Here is a 22589-nt window from a genome sequence, read left to right on the forward strand (position 1 = left end):
GAGGCTGAGAAGATTGTCCCTTTGTTTTTATTGTAGATGCTATGAATCTGTGTCTGAGCCTGATCACGCAGGGCCAGGAAGAAACGGCTTTTAACATCCTGAAGAGTTTCTCCTCACTGGAGCCGGATAATTTCGCCACCGATTCCCCGAACCTGGGCAACTTCTTCCTCAGACACTGTGTCAACATGAACACGGTAGATAAAAAAAGTTCTCTCACTTCTCCCTAACACAGCGTTTTACTTTAAGCATTCATTTTAACACTTGCAAAAGGTATGTTGAGTATAAATTTAGATGTTTAGGTAAATTTTTTATTTCTCTGTGTGTGTGTGTGCTACAGTCATTGGAGAAGCTCACAGGTTACTGTGAAGAGCTCCAGGAGACGAAGCGTCACTCTGCCCCACTCACCTTCTCTTTGCAATGTGCTCTGGAGGCCAAGAAGACTGGTACGGCACATGCTTTCATTTACTTTCATCACTTGTGTTGGAGAGAGACATTTCTCTTTTTATAAAGTTTAGTGTTTATGCTATATTTCTGTACACACAACAATATCAATAGCTATTTATTAACAGGGCTGTGCGATATAACAATTATATATCATGTGACGTAAGAAAAACTTGTTTTTCACATGATTCTCTGTTGCAGTTTCATTGTGGCACAAATCATTTGGATGGCAATTTCTTCCAATATGTATATAGACCGGAAATTTGCATGAAACAGACACAAATAAAGAACAGTAAATCAGAACAGAAGATAGTAGCTAGTAGATATTGACCCTCTTTAACCCCCTACTCGAGAATAATGTCAAGAGGGTCTACGGATGAGAAGCACAAAAGTAGAGTTGAGTGAAACAAATCCCAAACTTAGTCATTGCAAGAGCCATAGGAGATACTGCCCACTTCAAGATAACATCTGCAAAGACGCGGTCCCAATTTACATAGTTAAGAAAAGGTACGAGTAGCAAATAACTATATGAAATCACCTTTATTGGGACTTGAGGTTTTTGTCATATCACACAGCCCCCACATTGGATATACTGTATTTTGAATGCAACATTAATGCATTAACCTCTTGACAGATGTTTCGCTGCAAATTATATTAAATCAGTGTTTTGCTTTTTTGTTTTTTTTCCAGATTTGTCTTTTGAGCTGATGAAGATATTGAAGGAGCAAGGCTTACCTTTAAGGCCACACTACTTCTGCCCTCTCCTCAGTCAGAATTTGAAGGACAACAACCCAGCTGGTACAGAAACACACACAAACACTGACTTAATTTACATCTTGCATTTTTGTATATGATTCTGTAGCTTTAATGCTGAGATTGTTTAAACCTGAACATTGGGAGTTGTAACAGGATATGCGACAAGACCGATGCTGTTGTTTTTAATCTTCACTCCTCTACTGAAGCTTTGCCTGATTTGTGTAAAGTTCCTTCTTCAAACCTTATAATAATTGAATTATGCATCTATTTGGATAGAAGTAGCTTGGAGAATCTGAATCTAAATGACAGTAAAGGAAACATGTACACAAGCTGTTTGTGCATCCAGTCTGACACGGAGAGAGTTTTTTTGGGGGGGGTATGATATTAGCTGTTTATGAACGTGTGTTGTTTTTTCCGTGCAGAGGGGTTCATGACTTTCTCTGTCCTCTGTATCAGAAAGGGCTTTTAAAGGAGTTTCCCTCAAATATTAATGTCTCACAGAGTGGTCCAGCTGGGACAGATTTCACTGAGCCGGGGCAGTCGAGGGCAAAGAAGCCTGATCCCCGAGTGAGAAAGTTGAGGCCGGAAGAGATGAAACAAACACGTACATACACACTTACTCCGAAATACACACACACATCCGAGTCTCTCTGGAGAGATCTAGGAATAGATCACCAAGTTTAGAAGAGGTCTCAACGTCAGCCACTCACGACAGACGAGCTCTGCACCAAAAAGACACAGACTTTCAGAAAGTGCGCTCAGACACGAATGTCATATTTCCTATTTCTCCTCATGATCGGCAAACACTTGTCACCTTTGCCCTTTGGTTGCATTTCAACAACAGTCAGAGTTTTTTTTTTTCTTTGTGTAAATGATGGCAGCTACCTTTTATGGATGATACAGATTATCTACTCAGGAGTTATTAATTTCCCATAATGCACCACTGTCATCCATGGAATTTTTAAACAGTAAATGTCCCCAAAAGCCGCCAGTGTACCAACTTTGCAGAGGCTGCCGAAAGAAGAAAGTGGTGCACATCATGTATGGATGGTTGATGTGGTGACCTTTGCCCTGTGGCGGGGGCAGCTAAGCCTTCTCGTTAGGACGACTGGGGGGGGGGTCTCCACATAGACACATACATGAGAGCACATACATGCCGGAGGCTGAGGGGTCCGAGGTCATTTTGCTCCAGTAGCTTACTTCAAATCTTTTTTTTATCAAACCAAACTTGTTTTAGTTCACGTCTTCTACTGTCCCTCACTCCAGTTCTCCTTTTACAATAAGGGTCTCTCCTCAATATTAATTTCCCAACATGCAACTGGTCTGTGTTAAACCCTTTTAAACTACTCCCATGTTTGTGTCTAGCGGTTCCCGTAAGACTTGGGAATCTTGGTAAGCAGCGTGTCACATGTATGGATAGAAGTTACTATATTTGCTCCTGACGGTTTTCAACCTCGTTGTATTAAATTAAACTCAGGCCAAATTAGTGAAACAATAAATTAAACTGACATGTTTTTGATGTGTTGAATCTGAATTCAACGGGACATTGAGCTTTGTACTTTCTTCAGAGCGTTTTGGGTTTTTTTCTTCTTCTGCCACTTAAGAACATTTTAATGTCCCAGCAGGTGAAGTTAAGGGGAATACTTTTGTTCCCACTTTTCATCTCTGCTAAAGCAAATGGTTATTTTTTGGGAAATTTTGTAAGTGACGTGCTTGTGGTAGAAATCGTGTGAGTGGCCGATGGTCTGCATTCAGGAGACTTGTCAGAATTCACAACTCATTAGCGAATGTACCCTGTCAAATGTCTTCAGCAGCGTCTGGGCTTTTAAGTGCTTTATTTATTCTGAGCTCCGACTCTCTCTTTGGGGTTTTTTAGGGAGATTAATAAATGATGTATTTTCCTCCTGTCAGCTAATTGACAGCATTTGAGCTGGCAGGGGGGGGAGAAGCTGGTGAGACGAGTGTGGCGACGCTGCAGATTGACTTCTCTGTGCGGTTGAGACAGATTCTCCGTTTGAATAGTGAGATGCCTCAGTGCCTGTCATGAAGAAGACGATGAGACACGAGTTTAAACTTGCACAGCCACACAAACGCAGAGACCCACACCCAGACTTTAAATCCTCCGTCTCAAAGCCACACAAACGCATTAGATGGATTCCATTTAGTTAGCACAGTGTGGGGGGGAAAAAGAACGGAAGGAAGGAAAGTGGAGAAACTTCTCTTTCGTTTACACACTCGCTTCACTTCCGATGGTGTTAGCCTTAACCCTCATGTATGATGCAGCCTCTTTTTCTCCTTCTCCTTCCTGCTTTCTATACTCATTGGCTGCTGGAGGTGTGTGTGTGTGTGTGTGTGTGTGTGTGTGTGTGTGTGTGTGTGTGTGTGTGTGTGTGTGTGTGTGTGTGTGTGTGTGTGTGTGTGTGTGTGTGTGTGTGTGTGTGTGTGTGTGTGTGTGTGTGTGTGTATTGTGTGCGGGGGGAGGTCGGGGGCAGTGCAGGTGATGTGACTGATGCAGAGTGACTTGATTTCATGTAAATGCAAGCGCTCTGAGGGAATTCACTTTGGATTACGTGCCCCACTGTGCACGGCCCATGAAATATTAAGCGCCGTGTCACTTTTTGTCCACAGGTGTCACTAGCGGGCAGAGAGGCCAGAGCCTTGGAATTGGAGGAGAGGTATGGGGGGAGGGATAAAAACTCCCCTTGCATTTTGATGAGGTGTGGATTTGGCGGGTTTAGCAGAAGCATATGCTGGGCCAAACTTCCCACCTGCCGCCAGCAAGTCACCGCTTGTCAGCTCTCGCGATGTAACACGTTCTTATCCCTTCTGACATGGCGGCACAAGAAAAAAAAAAAGGGAAGGGAGACTCTCACAGGAAGGGAGTGTTTTTAGGCTTGTGTGTGTTAGGTGATGAGAGATGTAAAGGCCTCCTTGTCGACTCTGCTTTCCTTCTTTGCTCCTCACCATATTTATTTAATTTGATCCGTTTCACTTTTGCTTTAATGCATCCCTCTCCGTCTAAAGCCTCTTTTCCACTGGTCAAAAAACCCACTAATATCTGGCTTTTGTCTTTAATGGGAATAGGAACAATCGGCATTCACTCCCGTGTCAAACGACTCTGCAGTAGATGCAGGTTTTAATTGGCTGCGATCTGCAGTGATGGGAATTTTCCAAGTTGTCGAGGCGAGAGAGCGCCTCAGTTGTTGGCGAGTTCCTGACGTTGCACGTGATGCACCAGAGGAAATAAACACCTCTAGTGACAATGGGAAAGGAGTCAAACGCCCTTTTTGAGCTGGTTTTGCCACGTTTAAACATTCAAACCTGCTAATTTTGATTTGCCAAGATGAAAAAGGAAGAAAAAAAAAAGAGTGAGGATGACATCACAGCTTTTCTTGCCCCATAAAATGGACATTTTCTTGCTCCTGCTTCTGTTTTCATAAAACAACTTGTCATCGCCTCACAGCCGACAAACTCTACCTTTAGAGAGTCAGCGACACGGAGCGATGGAGAGAAGGATGGTGTCGGGGGAGAAAGAGAAGGAGAAGTGACAGGTACTCATGTCCAAGGATGGGAGGAGATGACAGCGGCCGGCTCACTCCACTCCTCTTTTCCTCTCTTTCCTCCGTCCTCACTTCTCGTGTGTGACAGTTAACCTGAAGACATGAGTCTGATGATGATATCTTGTGACCACTGCCATGCTTAACTCACTGCTTTGATACTTTCTTGCCCGGATGGTATGTCAGACTTTGTGCTGACCAACCTGGAGAGGCCTCCACTCTTCTCAGTTCTCCTCTGTCCCCAATCTTTATTTAAATTGATCAGACAGGGAGAAGTAGAAAAAATAAGGGTTGCTGGCATGTAACGAATATGGAGAGAAGGCTCGGAATGAGAAGTGTGCAAATGACACTACATAATATTAACCTCTGCCAAAAAGGGTTTGTTTTCATCTGCATTTGTCTGTTTGTTTGTCAGTCAACAGAAAAAATGACTGAACTGATTTCTATGAAATATTGTGGAGGGGTCGGGCATGACCCAAAAGGGGAATCCATTTAATTTTGCAGTTGATTGGTATAAATGATTGGATCCAGGAAGCTTTTTTCCCTTTTTACCAGGGAGGTTAAGTTGTCAACCCTGTCCATTCGTTCGTTGTTTGGTTTGTTTATTCATCAGGAAGCAGTATGGGTCAGGCTGATCTGCATTAAGGAGTGGACCACACAGACATGAAAGTGGGCGATGTAAAACTTGCTGTTTCAGTGAACACTACCACTCACAGGCACACAGACGGCCTTTCTTTGTCTCAGTAGCCTGATGTATAACTGCTTACCCAAGTCATGTAGCAACATTTGCCACAGGCCTGTAAATAAAGGGAGTGGACAACTGAGCAAAGCACTCTGGGGTTGAAAGGGTTAAAAGCTCTTGCTCGCAGACTTGACTTGCAAAAAACACAACACACAAACATGCTTGTTGGACAACAGAAAAGTGCTGATTATCAGGAAAGCTCACGTGCTGAGGCCGGAAAGCGCAGGCGTATGCATTTATACGACCAGCTCTCCATTCACTTGTTTTCTGTCTGTCTGACTCACCGTGAAATTGATTATGGATTATTCAGGAGGAAAGCAGGTGCTCCCTCTCTTCTTTCATAAAAACAGGCCAGGATGAAAGCGATTAGGGTTTAGAATGGACCGCAGACCGGATGGATCCTCCATTGAGAAGAAAGAGGAAGATCGCCTGTTGACTTTTTCTTGAAAGCAGGGTAGATGGATAGTGAGAGGGGCAGATGATAGAGTGATATGGATGGATATAGTGGTTCAGGTAGCCCTACCTGGCATAATGCACCCCCCCCCCCCCAGCCGCAAGTTTTAATGGCATATAAAAGCCTCGGCCTCATCTTTTATTCAGCTGAAGAGAGAGACTGCCAGGTGAACACATGCGTCCCAGGAGGACGCAGAAACATAGAGCTGTATATATGTGTGCGTGCATGTGTGTTTCAGAACCTGCATGGAAAGCAAATACACCCAGCTCTTGGTGGTGTGTGAACTCAAGGAGGCACTTTATGGGAGTTTACTGAAGTCCACATGGGAGCAAGGTGTATTGGTACCTTGGATGCAGTCTTATATAACATCTAGATATATTGATATTTTGGTCCTAAACCCGCAAAGCAACACACGGTAAGAATGAGTGCACGTACAGGGATGCGTGCATGCGCTCATTTAGGCCGATGTCCTTCGTGGGCACGCTTCCAGACATATGCAAAGTGCTGCAGTGCCTTCTCCATATGTGCCCACACTCCCAAATATACACACACACACACACACACACTTGCGGGCATTTTGAGTGTGTGTAAGCGACTGTTCCATATGCATGTGGCTGTTTTGGCCCCCTTCCCTGGGGCAGGACCTCAGGGCTCTGCTAGAGTGCAGGGTGATGGTGCAAGAGTCCACTTCAGGCCGAGTGCGTGTTTGTGTGCATGTATCCAGCAGTCCAAGGTAGAGAGAGGGGTGTCCATTAGCATTTTGTGTGTGTGTGTGTGTGAACTGAAGGAGTGACAGAAAGTATGTGCCAGCTCATTTCTTAGAGCCATATTTTAACAGTGGGTTCACAGCTCCAGGCCTGTGCATGAAAGTGAATGGAGCAAAGTGCTGCCAAAACATCAAGGTTTAAATTTATAAAATGTAGGAAACTAATCTCATACGCGACTATTTATCCAAATGTCAAAAATATTCTCATTTGCTAGACCAAACGTTTATTTGATTAGTCAGTGAAAACCGATGTTTTAATCTATGATTAAATGAAGGTCATAAAATAGGAGCTGCAAGTAATTCTGGGACTCTTGATATTCCATCATATGTGTCATAGGTCTTTAACGTAATTCATTCTGGTCTTAAAGTCCTAAATGTAACTTTTTGAAACCCTGAAAGATGATATTAATGACTTTGTGTGTGTGTTGTAGGTGTAATGGAGGTGATGAAGGGGATGCAGGAACTCGGCGTGACCCCGGACTCTGAGACTTTGTCCAATTACATCCTCCCTGTCTTCCCCAGCACAGAGGCAGCTCGACAGGCCATCACGGTAATGTGTTTGAATGTAATGTGAAGTTTTTTTAAATGTATTTATTTATTTTTTGTCAGTATAGTGATTTTTATCTATTTATTTCATTTAGGATGCTGGCATCTCTCTGGACTCTGACAACTTCTTGTCTTTAGAGGTCCGCTCCTTGGCAATGAGCGACTTGGCAAAACTCTACACCCTATGTGAGCCCACACACACACACACACACACACACACACACACACACACACACACACACACACCCCACTGCATCTCAAGCTCCCATCATTATAAAAATCGCTGCTATGCCTGCGGGCTAATTGGGCCAGCGTCAACACACACAGAAGAGTTTTCAGCTTTCCTTCCTACATTTCCCCTCTTACCCGTCTGTGCTCATCAGGCCTTTTAAGAGATTAGTCTGTGTGAATATGTAAAGAGCGAGAAACGAGAGGTGCCTGAACCGGCAGCGGGATGGGATCAAGAAGTATCTTTAATAATGGATGATTCTTCTTGTTTTCTGTCTTTCATCTCGTTTTAGTCTCAAACATCCAGCTTTGGTTTCCACATACATTGCTCTCCTTCGTCTTTATGTATTTCAGTGTCCCTTATGGATTTATTTTTTTCTGATGGAAATTCTTCTCCTTGCTATACAGTATCACCAGAAACACAGAAAGCTTCCTTCAAAATGTTTATCAAGCAAGGAAATTCCAGACCTTTGCTGCTTTCAGCTTCATAAATTGAAAGAATTCACAGCTTCGCTTCGGTTATAAATCATTTTAAATTGAACATGTTTGGCTTTTCAGACTTTTTCCCGAACAAGTAATTCAAAGTCGTGTCCTTGGACACTAGAACTGGAATTCTTTCACAATTAGTTTCCGGCCAGGGCCCCTCATACCAGATATAAGAAAGAATTTGTAGAATTATCGATAATGAAAATTGTGCGCAGCCCTGGAAATCTTCTGAACTTTATAATTCTTGGTTTTTGCAGTTGAAACAGGCCATTCAGCGACCGGCTTGAATCCCAGAAACTGCAGAACTACTTTTTTGAGCAAGGATTTTTCTGGTTGAGTTATACAGTGGCCAAACAATAGATGCCTTTAATCAAACTGGAAAGTACCCAGAAGTGAAGGTTTTAATAACGTGTGATGCTGGATGTTGTTGAAAATTCAATAGATAGAAGTAAAATCATTCCTGCTCAACGTTGCATACAACACATATCAGCGTTTGCCAGGGAATTCACTTACTGTCTCTGTGGATGGTAACAACTTTATGGGCAATAGGATGAGCACATGGTAAAGATGGCGGGCTGTCCCAGTCTATGTGGTTAATGGGAAACGCTGCATATAATCCCATCATAAACCACATTGCTCAGGCCACATGAAGACAAGTTGTTTCAGGCTTTTCTCTTTCTTTGCCTGTAATCGTTTTTCTGTCCGTCTTCATTTCAGTGTCGGATCCCTCCTTCCCCCCGTTGGACCATAACAGTTTCCGCAACAGCCTCATCCAGGGCTTCAGAAAGTGAGTCAATTAGCCCGTAGTCTGCTCGTCTTCTCCATCATTTGATATTCCATATTTCTCCATATTTTGCCTCATAACTCCTGACTGGCGTTTTAGGGAGGCCTGTAGCACTATTGGAGGTCAGCGCGGCATATGCTATGAATATGACATGTGCAGCATATCACACCATCTACAGTGTGGATGTGTATGGGCAGCTGTGGGGAAAACACTGCATCACACACACTGGCACACACACACACACACACACACACACACACACACACACACACACACACACACGGGTGCCTCATGCATATGGAGGCCTACATCCCTCAGCTCTCGCCCCAAAGCACTGTGGGAGATATGTAAATTAGCAGATGCCCACCACTGCCCCTTATACCCAGACCACACACACACACAGAGTTTGCCTTAGGACCACGGTCGGACCTGTGGGCTTTTGTTGAAATGGGTGTTTATGAATATTTACAGTTTAACACCACACGTCCACACAAAAACATTGTGGTCCCTGAGCGAAGCTGGAGGTGAGTCAAAGAGAAAAGTGCTGACCTGACTGCAGGGGCCGAAGTATTTCTTCCACTTGAAAACAAAAAACATGTTCCGTTTAGTTTAACTTTGAACTTTTCAGTCGGTCCATGAATTCCATATCGTAGCTGTGGATGTTAAAAGTTTAACTGACATAATAGATGAAAAAAGAAAATGGGGTGTATTTTAAAAATGTATCCTATCCTTTTTTTTATAAAATAAATTCAAGTTGCAATGAACGTTCTTGTCCTGGGACATAATAAAAAAAAAAAGAATGAATAAAGTTCTCTTAAGATGATAAATCTGCTGTAGGTTATCTATATTTTCAAGGAAAATGTGTTGTAACAGCAAATGATGATTTAAAAAAATTAAAAATAAAAAAAGCACGACAAAAAAAGCACAAATGTAGATTTCCAGATTGTTTGTGCAGAAATTGGCAGATCTATCTTCTTGTGTGAAGTTTGGTTTATTTCAGTATATTCGTTATTTGTTTTTCAACTTCCTCTCCTCCATAAGCTTTGCACTCATTGTATTAACACACACACACACACACTCCTCTGACTGTTAGGTTGCCTGACAGGGTCATAATTGGGCTTGTCACTTGGGAACTGTGTGTGTGTGTGTGTGTGTGTGTGTGTGTGTGTGTGTGTGTGTGTGTGTGTGTGTGTGTGTGTGTGTGTGTGTGTGTGTGTGTGTGTGTGTGTGTGTGTGTGTGTGTTAAAGAGAGAGATTGCCGTGTCATTGCAATGCGGGACCTGCCCCTGTCAAAGACAAGGTCAGGGGATAATTTAATCATTAAAGACCTCTTCTTCTTCTCCCTTTTCCTTTCATCTCCCCCTCTCTCCTCGTCTCCGCCAACTCGCTGACAACGCCAGAAATGTCACACACTGTCATCATTTAGCCTCAACGTGTGTGTGTGTGTCTTTTGTGAAGCCATCTCACTTGTCTCTTGTACTGTGGGATCGAGGGTGTCAAACTGAGAAATCTGATGCGTATACTTGCTGTATAGTATTGTACTACCCTGTTAGTACAGTAGCTATGTCGTGTATATATAATGATATATTATAAATTATTACTTGCTGTCAGAAAAATGTAATCTGAAGTTATTTATCGTAAATATTTTTGTTATATTTAAAAATGTATATAGTAGTATATTAGATATTTCCTCATAGAGAAAATGCAAATCAAAAAAGGTTACAATATTCACATCGGAAGAATGCCCGTTGCTTTTATGCAGACATTAAATTTACAGTACAATCAATTGACACTTAGAGTTAAAATATGTTAAAAGCTGATTATATGTGAGGAAAAACTTTCATGGAAATGTGTAAAAAACAAGAGCTGATAAAAGTTTTTAGGTCTTGAGTTTTCTCAATGAGCTTTTTTATTGGTATAAGAAATAGAGAAAAACATGGATGAGAAGAATAAATCTGTTCTGGAATTGTGTGGTGGACATGTTTCTGTAGCTTTGCTGTCAGAAATGTAAACCGTGTTATATGTTTTGCTGCCTAAAAGCATAACGCTTATGAGCAGATTGCACATTAATGCTGACATGTTCTAGTGTTGTTGTTGTTGACCTGCTGTTGAGGCGAGTCCGCTGGGTGCTCATGTCTTGTCCTCTACTGCCCCCTGCAGGTCTGATGATGTGGAGAGCATGGCGAAGGTAGGTCTTTGTGAAGAAATCGTTCACCACTACAAAAAGATACAGGATTTCTCATTGTGAAAGTATAACAGACAATACTTCAATTATAATTTTTTTATATGATGGCTTACTCCTTGAAGCCAAAGATAAGATAAACTAACACCATCTGCTGCGCACTGGGTTTCATTTAGGGAGAATAAACAATATGTGACAAATACCATCTGCTGCTTTTTATCTAAATCTCCTTATGGCAGAGTGAGCGTTTAAATAAAGATATGTTGTGGGCGGATATTCATCTGGATTCAGAATGTACAGTTTTTTTTTCTCAACTGGCTTCTGCAAAATGTAGTTTTAATTATTTAAATAAAGAAAGTTGTAAGACAGTTGATACAAAATAACACATTTCTCATAGCCCTGTCTGGGATGTTATTCTGTCCTAAACCCACTACAAACTACAGTGGGAAAGTCCTTTGAGTACTGTGTGTGTGTGTGTGTGTGTGTGTGTGTTAAATTGTTTGTCTTTTTTCCAGATCACAGAGCTGTTATACAAAGACAAGCGCTTCAGCAAGGAAGGCTCCAAGCCTGCTGGTAAGCAAACCCAGACACATCATATCTGTCAGTGTTCTCAAATGCAAGATGTGTGTTTGTACGGGTGCGAGAAGAGAGAAGGTGTGTGTTTTTGTGTATCTATTAGTCACATATCGGTATTCAAACTTGCAGACTGCACTCTCTGCAGTCTCAAGACACCTTTCTGCTATAATTCAGATGACAGAGCAATCCTGTTTGTGTGTGTGTGTTTATGTTCAGTCTCATTAGCAGCAGACTGCTGACCGGCCCGCTCCTCGCCATGAAGCCCGTGTGTGTGTTTATGTTGAGGTGTGTGTCGGTGTGTGAGAGTGAAAGACCTGCGCTCTCTCCGTCTGAGGAAATAGAGCCTGGCTGCTGACACAGCGCTGACTAGTTAAAGTGTGTGTGTGTCAGTGCAGGACAGCATCTCTGGTCTGGCAGTGAGTGTGTGTGGAGTGTTAATGTCACTCTGTGTCAGTATGCGTGTCACAGAAAGTCCCCACTGCTGAAACTGGTGTGTGCTGGTGGGAGCGATGGAGACTGTTATCCATGTCACATCCTTTTAGACGACATCTGCGATTGTCTGTGTGTCTGTGTGTGTGTGTGTGTTTGTGTGTGGGAGTTGAAGTAAGGGGAGCCTGTCACTACCAGCCGTCGCACATTCACTCACACTCCAGCCGAAAGCAGCCTCTGTCAGCAGAAAAGAGACACAAACACACACTCTGCAGAGGTTACAGGAAAATAGTATAAACGCACAAATGGATTCAGTGACTGACACAGTGGCAAATTAAATTTATTCCCAAGACAACTCCTCACTCACTCTACCTCTCTCTCTCCTCTTTTTCTCTGTGTGTTTTTGTCCCATCCAGAAGGGGCATCCTACTTCTTGTACAATCTGTTCGACTCCAGGACAGAGGGGGAGGTGCAGGCACAGGAAGAAAAACTGCGGAAATATTTAAATCAGCTACAGGCTCAGGTACAAACACACACACACACTTTGAAAAGGTGACTGAAAACCGACACACACACACACACACGATACACCACTCCTACTCAAATTTATATCAAGTCCATTCATAACCTTCCCACGTTAAAGGAGCTTACACATTCTGATCTGAGACGATTTGCAGTGTGTAATCAGACGTGGATTATTCACCCAACACACACACACACACACACACACACACACACACACACACACACACACACACACACACACACACACACACACACACACACACACCCTCCTCCTGCTCCATTTCTGAAGAGTGAAGGTTTGAGTCGGGGCATCCAGACATTAGAGATTAAATCGTGTTTTACACTCTTTGGTTAAAGGTCACGTCTTAACTGGCCATTTGGAGTTCAGTGAAACAGTTTCCTGCTCAGGCGTGGAACCTTTTTGCAGTCACAGCAGAAGTAGAAGAAATTATCTTCAAAACAGTCCCTTATGAAACTACATTTGAATTTCCTTGATTCAGATTTCCATTAATTGATTATGCTAGTAGTAGTTAACAATGCTGATCACCAGGTAGTGGAAATGCCAGTATTTCCACTATGTTCATAATGTTCATCTGCTGATCTCAACCTTTGACCTCAACACACAAAGTTGTGCTCCAGCTGTTCGGATGACGATGATTGTTGCTTTCACGATGCTGATTTTCTTCCTCTTGTCTCTTCTGTGCAGAATATAAAAATTTCACTGAACATCTTCAAAGGTATCAGGAACCTGCTGGAGTCCTATCATGTCCCAGAGCTCGTCAAGGTACAGAGCCCGACCTCCCCCCCCCCCCCCCCCCCCCCCCCTGTCATTTCTAGTCCAAATGTTTCATCGAACAGCTTTAAGTTCAGTTACTGGAGAAAATAATCAGCGAAACTCAACAGCCAAAGCCTTAATATGACAGACTGAGGGTGTATTCCTAATGCTTTTGTGTGTGTGTGTGTGTGTGTGTGTGTGTGTGTGTGTGTGTGTGTGTGTGTGTGTGTGTGTGTGTGTGTGTGTGTGTGTGTGTGTGTGTGTGTGTGTGTGTGTGTGTGTGTGTGTGTGTGTGTGTTATAGGATGTGATTGCTCTGGTGGACCCCAAAGAAAGAGTGTCCAGTGGCTCTATGTCAGCTGCTCCCCGTTTTGTTGTAAGTAGCCCAGGCTGAGGGTGACAAATACAAAATATTCTAAATAAAGTGAGATATAACATAGATATTTACTCCTGATGTTGGGACATTATGTGTTGCACTTAGATGCACTGTATGAATGTGGGAATGGAAAAACTCATGTGCACCTCTCTGTCTCCTTCAGGGAATCGAGGGTAGGGTTGTGGCGCTTGAGAATAAATTAGCTGAGCTGAAAGCAGAGAACAAACCGTTGGGCTTCATTCTCAAACAGACCATCCAAGCTCTCTGTGCCGAGGAGGTAGGATTGGTTTGGATCGCTCCGTCTCACAAAATCTCCTCTTCTCTCGTCAAACGAGTGGTTTCGCCTTCCTCTTGTTGACCAATGCAATGTGCCCGTTCTGTTGTCTGATCAGAACCTGCAGCGCGCCCTCGAGCTGAAGCAGCAGCACGAGGAGGAGCTGACGGCCGGTAGCTACGCCACCCTCATCAACCTGTGCTGCCGCCACGAAAATGTGGAGGAGGCGCTCAACCTAAAGAGGGAACTGTGAGTGGAGCAGGAAACACGCATATGAAAACTCTTTGCACCCACACTGCGACGCCAGGACCACTAGTAGGACATTAAAGTTTAACTTGACTGGTATTAGGGGAGACATTAATGCAGTGACCAGACCTTCTGTTAACTCGCTATAACACAGGAAACTCTCCCCCCTCCTCATCTCGTGTTTGTCTCTTCACTCACCACCTGGTTTCAACATCAGACAGAACTCCAACAGGAGAATGTACATTAGATGAGTTGCATTACTGTAAGTGGAATACATTAATCTAATCTCTCTCACCCTCTCTCTCACCTTCTCTCTCTCTCTGTCTTCAGGAGTCGTAAGGACTCATCGATATCGCTGGATGCTGGTAAATACATCGCACTGGTCAAGGTGCTCTCCAAGGTGGACAGAGTGGAGGGTAAGTTACTGTCAGGCTGCAGCTAGTTCATATTTGTCTTCATGGTTTAATCTGGCTTTGTTTATTACTAGTGCAGTGCCAGTATGTATTAGGCTGTTTGCTCGGGCAGTGGTGATGCTAGTTGCAGTTTTCTTTCTGAAACTGTAAAAGTGACCTGCAGTAATTGACCTGCGACGTAAAGTAAAGACCGGCAGCTGAACTCAGAGCTGTTCACCTGTTCACCAGCACGTCTCAGTACGTAGAACCCTGAACTGGAGAATCAACACGCTGTTGTCCCAGTTGCTCTGCTGCAGAGCACTGGTCAACTGTTGAGTCGAACCTTAATAATATTGACTATCATATTTCCAAATTGCACCATATTCGACACTGCACTTCTTTGGCCTCTTAACAATAAACGTGTCAAGAGGGAAGGCAATAAGATGAACGGTTCTTGAGATATGCATCACACAGAGAGACAGATTTCTGGAATTATTAGATAGTAGATAGATTAATCTTTATATCTAAAAATTGTCTGGTAAAGTATAAAAAAAAAGTAACTTCTTCAATCTTCTTGTCTGGTCCAAACCAACTGTCCAAGAAACAAATATTTTGCTTAAAGGATTGAAAGCAACTTACTTATTAAAATGATTCTTAATTTCGTCTATTTGTTGAATTGACTAATCCCACTAGTGCGTAACTCTTCACAACTTTTTCCTCAGTAAGTCAGAGGAAGAGATCAGGCTTGAACTTAAAAAGTGTGTGTGTGTGTGTGTGTCCAACTCTGTCACAATCCGTCTCTCTCCCTCCCTCAAACCACATTAGCGAGCCATTTCCTGAATGCTACGGTGGGTTTCCTTCAGCCCATCGAAGACCCAATTACTATCAGATTTGCGGCGCTGCTTTTTGCACACAATGACAGGCAAAATGTTTCCCTTGTCTGTCCTCGCCTCTCCTCTCCTCCCCTTCCTTCGCTCTCTCCGTCTCTCTACCTGACCCTCTCTCCCCCCCCCGATCTGTCAACGAGCGTGTCATTCTCTCAACCCCCACCCCCGCCGCCCCACCCCTTGCACACATCCGCGTCAGGGAGAAATGAGAGAGGGGGGAAAATTACAGGACTCTGTGTATTTTTCCAGAATTATTGAAATCCGCCTTGATGCTAATGGCAGATCATGTCTGCCGAAGTGCTTGAGCATTTCACACACAAACACACACACACACACACACATATGCAGTGACGTGCAAATTTGCATGTGAATTCAAGCAAAAGGCATTTGGTGGTGTGTCCATCTGTGTGTGTGTTGGGGTGTGTATAGGGCTAACGCATTTGCCATTAGCCAGAGTGTGCATATGGAAGGGACGCTTGTCAGCCACATTAGCACACATGGCTAACCTTGATGTTAGCCTGTCCCCACCCAGACGCTGGTCCGCCCCGGCTCCCAGCACACACCAGGCCCAGCTGAAGATCATGTTTCCTGGCATCTTGCTTGATTTCTCGCCCTCTCTAATGGCTTTGTTGTTTTCGCCCTTGTTTCAAAGCATCTCCTCCCACGTCACCTTTCTTCCACCTTTTGGTCTTTAACTTTTCCTTTATAATTACTCTCTCGCCTTCTTAACAACTAATTATGCGTCGACCCAGTCTCGTGAATGTGACGTCTCCGGAGCGCCATGAAAAAAACTTTAAATTTGGCACAACTGAATGAACTAGATATTTCTATAAAGGCTCTATAGACAATATTATTATGTCACATTTGTATATCCAAGTGCATCCTGTCACCCAGTGAACCTGCCATAGTATCAACATGGACTTCAGGAGCCTTTACCTCCTACCTTTACTTCTCTCGCTCCATTATTTTAAATACTACTCTCCTCTATCAGCGTGCGTCTCTTTGACCTACCCTTGCCTCTCTGCCTCCCTCTGTCCATCCTCCCACTTTGGTAAATACAACTTGTTCTGGCTTCAGGTGGTCAGGGTCTGGCTTCAGGTGGCGTGTGTGCGTGTGTGCGTGTGTGTGTGTGTGTGTGTGTGTGTGTGTGTGTGTCTTTTGGGAAAAAGAGCTAGCAGTCAAGTCATTGAACATTAGATGAACCATCGGGCTGTGTGATGTTTGTTTACCTGGCCTGTCTGCCTCCCCGTCTCTGTGTGTGTGTGTGTGTGGGGGGGGGGGGGGGGGGGGGGTCTGGCTTGCTTTGCTGGCTACGATGCTCGACTGAGCTGATGGATATGCATACTGGCTAAACGGAACGGATAAAAGGAAAGATGGAGGGGGAAATGTGGGGATGGTGGACGGAGGGATGTTAGCTAGTTGAGCTCCATTTGGGCAGATCATGTCCAAGCCACTGGTCTCAGTGATTAACGGGTCTGTCAGAGACTGATGGAGAGAGGTAGGGATAGAAGGGGGCAGGGGTAGAGAGTAAGAGAGACCCATTAGGAGCATTAGAATTAGTTTCATTTTATCAGATCGTCTCTCTAAAGGAAAGTTGTTAAATGTTGATCCTGCATTTTAGGTCGAGCTTGTTTGTGCTTTTGCTTCAAAGTGATCACAGTTTGTTATTTTCCAATTTAGTTTCAGTCTCTCTTCCGTTTTGACACAAACGTAATTGAAGCTCAATTAAGAGACAGCCCAGCCCCCCTGTATTGTCACCTGTTGTTGAATTAAGACATGGACATTTGCGTTCGATCTGAAAGCAGCTTAAGTTCCCTCTTTGCTCCAATCCTATTGTGAAATGGCTACCAAATGTTTGGGGATTTAGCCTAAAATTCCAATACGGTGCACGATTAACATACATAATCTTGATTTTGTAGTTTTCAGGCTGTTTCTGTTGAACGATAAACTACATTATGCCAAGTAGAGGTTTGAGGCAGTCGCAGCCACTGATTTCCTGAATGTGCACTGTTCTAATGTGGCAGCATTAAGTTCCCTTTTTCTACCTTCTTCACACATCAAACCTTTATATAGCAAACCAAACCTTTTCATCTGACAAGCTTCATTCCCCTGTCATTGTCCTCCCTCTAATTCTGTGTCTCCTCCATTGCCAGTTACCCTTACTCCATCCTTCCCTCCTCTATTTTCCCCTGTCCCATCTGTGACAGCGTTTCTCATCGCCATAACAATTGGCAGAGAGAGACTGAAATTAGGATGCCAAAGCACTCACCAGTGGCCCCGTCCCTCACCCCACAAGTGTGTCTGTGTGTGTCTGCCTGTGTGAATGTGTGTTCCCAGTAGAGAATGACACCCCTCATTATAGGTTTTGTTATATTACCAGTTACTTAGGTGTTGTGCAGAAATACTTTTCTGCATTTTTATCAGTGTTTGCTACAGTTTTCACCGACATAAGGAGCCAGGATTTTAAGCGAGTGAATTTTAAGCGAGGTGCCATTATTGGCTGCAGTTGGTGAAATGACTTCATACACATTATTCAAATATATTCAGTTTCTCTGCATCTCTCCATCTCCACCTTCCCTCTCGGTCATGCTGTATAGATTAGTATCTGTGGTGGAGAGCGGCTGTATCGCTGTCAGGCCATTAGGAGCTGTCTAAATAGACAGTAAACGCATCTTAATTAGCTTACGATTACACACACGCATACATACACTGACATACACACGCACTCATACACTCCCTTTTCACCATTTAGCCCCTGGTGTTGGCCAGATGGGCGCATGGCCCAGTAAAAAGCCCTCCATTACTGGCTGGACTTGACCAAACTGATCCACCCCTCAGCCCGCTTACCGGGGTCTCACCGGGGCTACTGCGGGCCCCTGTTGCCACATACCTATAATTTAGCCCCCCAAGTGCTTTCCACATGGCCACGGCAAAAAGCCGGCCTCCATTGTAGGGGTCTGGTAATTGTAGTCTCATTTAGAAAACCGCAAGTAGCAATTAGCGCAGAGTTGGCATTATACGGGGTTGGAATTGCATCCCCGCTGGGCGCAAAATGCTGTTTTAATATGGGTTTGTTTTCCCCACATGGAATTAGCTAAAGGGGCTTTTTATCATATTCACACACCCTACTCTTCTCCCAGCTACGCTCTGCCCACCTCTCGCTTTCCCTCTGCATCATCTCTCTTTCTCCTTCTCTTTTCCGTCGTTTCATTTATTTTTTTGTCTTTACCTCTGAATCCCTCTCACCATCCCTTGTGTGTTGTTTTTGATTGAACGTGGTCTTACCAAAGCATCAGACATGTTGAGGAGCTATAGGAAGAAGTGTTTCTGATGTAAACATGTCGTGACATGACGATGTCTGTCTGTTCTGTATTTCCCTTTCGCTCTCTCAGAGGCGGTGGACATCCTGAAGGAGATGAAGGAGAAGGATGTGGCGATAAACGACGCCAACGTCACCATGCTCTTCTACACGTTAAACAGCTTAGTGAGCAAAGGTGCCGTCCCCATCCGACGGCTGCAGGACACCATCTTCACCCTCGGTCTGGCCAAGCCCACCGCCAATCTCTGCTCACCCCTGATTTCAGCCTATCTGGAGAGGTACTAAAATCACACATGCACTGATTTCTACAATCATATACTAACAGATTCAATGTGTTATGTTGTTATTTATTTTTTTATTCCCTCATTGTATATTTTACCATCAGAAGTTCTCCACTAACCAGAGAACAAGCTCACTTTTGTTGTCATATTTTCGTCTTCATCTGCCAAACCCGGTTGCCAGGTGTGTGTATGTCTGTGTATCGCAATGAGTCACTCATCCCTCCCTATGATCATAGCTGAGGTTACATTCTGGGTCAGCGATTCAGACAGAGAGAGGATGTGGAAATTGTTCATTTATGTGTGTGTTTGTGTGTAAGATTGGTTGTTTGCGTGTGTGTGATATTGTGCGAGTGCATTGCTGGAGCCAGTTTTTTCATTTTTTTGTTTGAAGATTCACCAGCTGCACCCTCTCCCATGAGCCCCCACCCTTGATCTCACCCACTGCTATACTCCAAGGTGTGTGTGTGTGTGTGTGTGTGTGTGTGTGTGTGTGTGTGTGTGTGTGTGTGTGTGTGTGTGTGTGTGTGTGTGTGTGTGTGTGTGTGTGTGTGTGTGTGTGTGTGTGTGTGTGTGTGTGTGTGTGTGTGAGATGGCCATCAATGCTTCCTCCCATAATGCAAATATGCAAATGTTTTACAAAACACTGGCTTTGGGATCACAAGTATTACCCAACCCCACAAATCCATTCTGTGTGTTTACGTTGCTGTGTTTTATTTGTCAGAGCAGCTTTTAAGTAGATCAACTCATTAGCATGTTAATTATGTACAGAGCACTAATTGCTGGATTTAACACAGAGACGCAGTGCGCCGTTTGGGGCCCGGCACCACACACACACATATGCCCTGCACATGCTTTCATACACACTGTGTAACTGTAGTGTACATGCTGCTGCAGAGGTAGACCTCTACAAATGAAGCTTGTGCAAACACACACAGGCTCAGATGTTCACACTCACTGGTGCTCCCCCGCCGCTTTTTGTTTTGCTGTAAGTCTGCGCTCTGGCACACACAGAGTTTCCAGGTTCACTTGTTAATCACTGCCTCGGTGAGATTAGCAGGCTAATTTACTTCTGGGTCATCAACAGCAGGCGAAAACACACAAACGCACACATCAGCGTACCGCCGCCCTGCTCACAAATCAAGTGCCAGTTTCACTTCCTTCAAATGATACAGCAGTGAACACACACTAATGTCCACAAGTAAACAAGGTTGAATTCTACCACAATCTGTCTTTTGTAATTGGTGCAACTGTGTTTTTACCTGGCTGATTATACTCGTATGTAGCTGCAGTTATTTTGACAGTGGTCACCTTGATAATATTATCGATTGTTGTTGTTTGAAAAGTTTAGATTCTTTACTAAATACACAGCAACATATTTCTTGAAGTTCTTCTAACTTTGACTCTTTAGTGAGAGCCTGCTCTAAACCTGCCTGCTTGGAATGGGATGTTAACTTGTCCTGTGGCGACGCTGGTGGCAGCTTTCTTTTTGAAACTGTAAAAATACAAAATACAATAATTGAGCTGCAGGCCTCACTCCACAGAACCCTGAAGCTGCATCACTGCTGCTGCACAAAGAGCTGTTCACCCAAAGTTCATTGAAGCTCGACTCTGTACACAGAATCGGGAACTGGAGAATCAGCTGTTTTCGTGAAAGCAGCGATGTTTTGATCAACAATGTTTAAGAATATCGAATGTACCATTTGTCCAAATCGCACCACATCCAAGACTAAACTGCCTTGTGCCCTTAACAATACACCTGCCATGTGTGAGGCTGATAAGATGAGTGGTTCTTGAGATATGTGAGCCACATTTACACTGATCGAGATTCCTAGAACCTGAATGTTAAAAGGCTTCGTGTTAAATAATAATTGTATAATTGACTGATGTCAATTGAAAATGCATAAAAGAATATAAACCAGATTTAACCTGTAACAGTGGTTCAGCTATGAGCAGGTTTGAATACCACAGCGCTTGACCTTTGAACTCCAGTCGAATCCATCTCCTCTCTCTTCCTCATTTCTTTTTCTTTGAACTTTATCCGTTCATCTCCACTTTTTCATTCCGTCAGTCAGCAGTCAGACCGACAGTTGGGAGGAGGGACGGAAGGGGACGTGATGATAAAAGAGGACAAAGCAGGCATCATCCCCGCCTGCACCCGTCTCATCGCTGCGTCAGCGCTAATGACTTAATGAACACTTCTCTGGCAGATTAGCCCCTGACAGCCCATCATATGCGCCGCCCCGTTAGCCTTCACGCCCGTCCGCTCAGTATTGTACGTGCTGAACGGCTACTGCGTTAGCTAGCTGAGATTGCCACATCCTCATGGAGGTGATTAGCGTCAGAAAATGCTAATGAGTCCAGCTAAATGAAGAACTGGCAGGACACGTATGATAAGACAGTGTCGATGGAAGAGGAGGAGGAGAGAGCTCAGAGGAGAAATACTTGTTTTCTGTTCTGTTATTCAACTTGTTATCTAAAATCTATATTGAATACTAATCAGTATCTTGTATATTAACAATGACTGTTTACCATCAAAGACTTTGCAGAAACACACAGGATTTAGAATTGATATTTCAATTCTTCCCTTTTAGCGCATTGTTGTTTTTTTTTTAGCCTTGTTTTCCTGCTGAAGGAGGTAACTGATTTTAGCTGTACACTGCCTGATGAGCACTAAATGGCAGATAAGCTGTTTACATACAGATAATAAAGAAAATTAAACATTTAGCAACAAAAAGCCTTATATATTTCTGGGGTGATAATCTGGGTTGACTATACTTTACGCGTTCCTAAAAATCAGGATTTGCGTGCTTACCTGATCCCACGTTCCATTCCAGTATCGTACCTGGAGCATGCACAGTCTACGCGTTCAGTCACCGCTGTCATAGATTTTAGGCTGCACGTGGACATAGTGGTCCGTGCGAACGATAGCGGTCCTAAATTCATATTTTCAGTGTTTTGCAACTACTGAAGGCAACTGATAGCGGAGATATTTTCAGCCTTGACATAACAATACGTCAATTGTGTCGAATAATGTGTTGTCAGCCTGTTTGAATGCCCCTGAGTGGCAAATCTAATGACGGAGTAGGTACGACTGTGTGGGTGTTGATGTGAACACTAGAACCATTCTTTAGCACATGTAACAGTGGGCTAGTGGTGTCATGATCACGCTCTCATTTGCGTTTTGAGACACACAGAGACACCTCGTCCCCCCCCCCAGCTCGAGGACAGTGGCTTGATAACAGGCCTGCCGATCTCCTCCGAACAAAAGAAGGGGACGGAGAGGGAGAAAGAGTGTGGGGGGTGGTGGTGAGATGAGCCAAAATGAGCTTCCTTGTCTAATCCTTCAGGTTTCCACCGAGCAAAGCGCTTGTTATTTTTTCAGGGATTAATTGGCTGGAAAGTGGCTGACATGCAAAGTTGGGGACATTAACAGGGCTCCGCGCCGCAGTAAATGGCAACGCAAAGTGACAGTTAAATTGTACCTAGGGGAAATTATCCATCTTTCGACATCCTTAGCTCTTTTTTGGGGTGGATCGGCGGGCGGAGAGAGGGAGGGTGGGGAGGGGGT

At 43.8% G+C, this 22589-nt stretch overlaps 1 protein-coding gene across 1 annotated transcript in view; it reads left to right on the forward strand.

Moving 5' to 3' along the window:
- Positions 1 to 22589, forward strand: part of lrpprc (leucine-rich pentatricopeptide repeat containing) — a 49391-nt gene that overhangs the window by 3202 nt on the left and 23600 nt on the right. Inside the window, exons 9-23 of the mRNA XM_034608586.1 lie at positions 37 to 194; positions 338 to 443; positions 1132 to 1239; positions 7148 to 7266; positions 7358 to 7448; positions 8694 to 8763; positions 10921 to 10948; positions 11458 to 11515; positions 12364 to 12470; positions 13179 to 13256; positions 13551 to 13622; positions 13786 to 13899; positions 14015 to 14145; positions 14473 to 14558; positions 18814 to 19018. Coding sequence (XP_034464477.1) covers positions 37 to 194; positions 338 to 443; positions 1132 to 1239; positions 7148 to 7266; positions 7358 to 7448; positions 8694 to 8763; positions 10921 to 10948; positions 11458 to 11515; positions 12364 to 12470; positions 13179 to 13256; positions 13551 to 13622; positions 13786 to 13899; positions 14015 to 14145; positions 14473 to 14558; positions 18814 to 19018 — 1531 coding nt within the window. The remainder of the gene's footprint in view (positions 1 to 36; positions 195 to 337; positions 444 to 1131; positions 1240 to 7147; positions 7267 to 7357; positions 7449 to 8693; positions 8764 to 10920; positions 10949 to 11457; positions 11516 to 12363; positions 12471 to 13178; positions 13257 to 13550; positions 13623 to 13785; positions 13900 to 14014; positions 14146 to 14472; positions 14559 to 18813; positions 19019 to 22589) is intronic.

Source organism: Hippoglossus hippoglossus, chromosome 15 (assembly GCF_009819705.1).
Source record: "Hippoglossus hippoglossus isolate fHipHip1 chromosome 15, fHipHip1.pri, whole genome shotgun sequence".
NCBI lineage: Eukaryota > Metazoa > Chordata > Actinopteri > Pleuronectiformes > Pleuronectidae > Hippoglossus > Hippoglossus hippoglossus.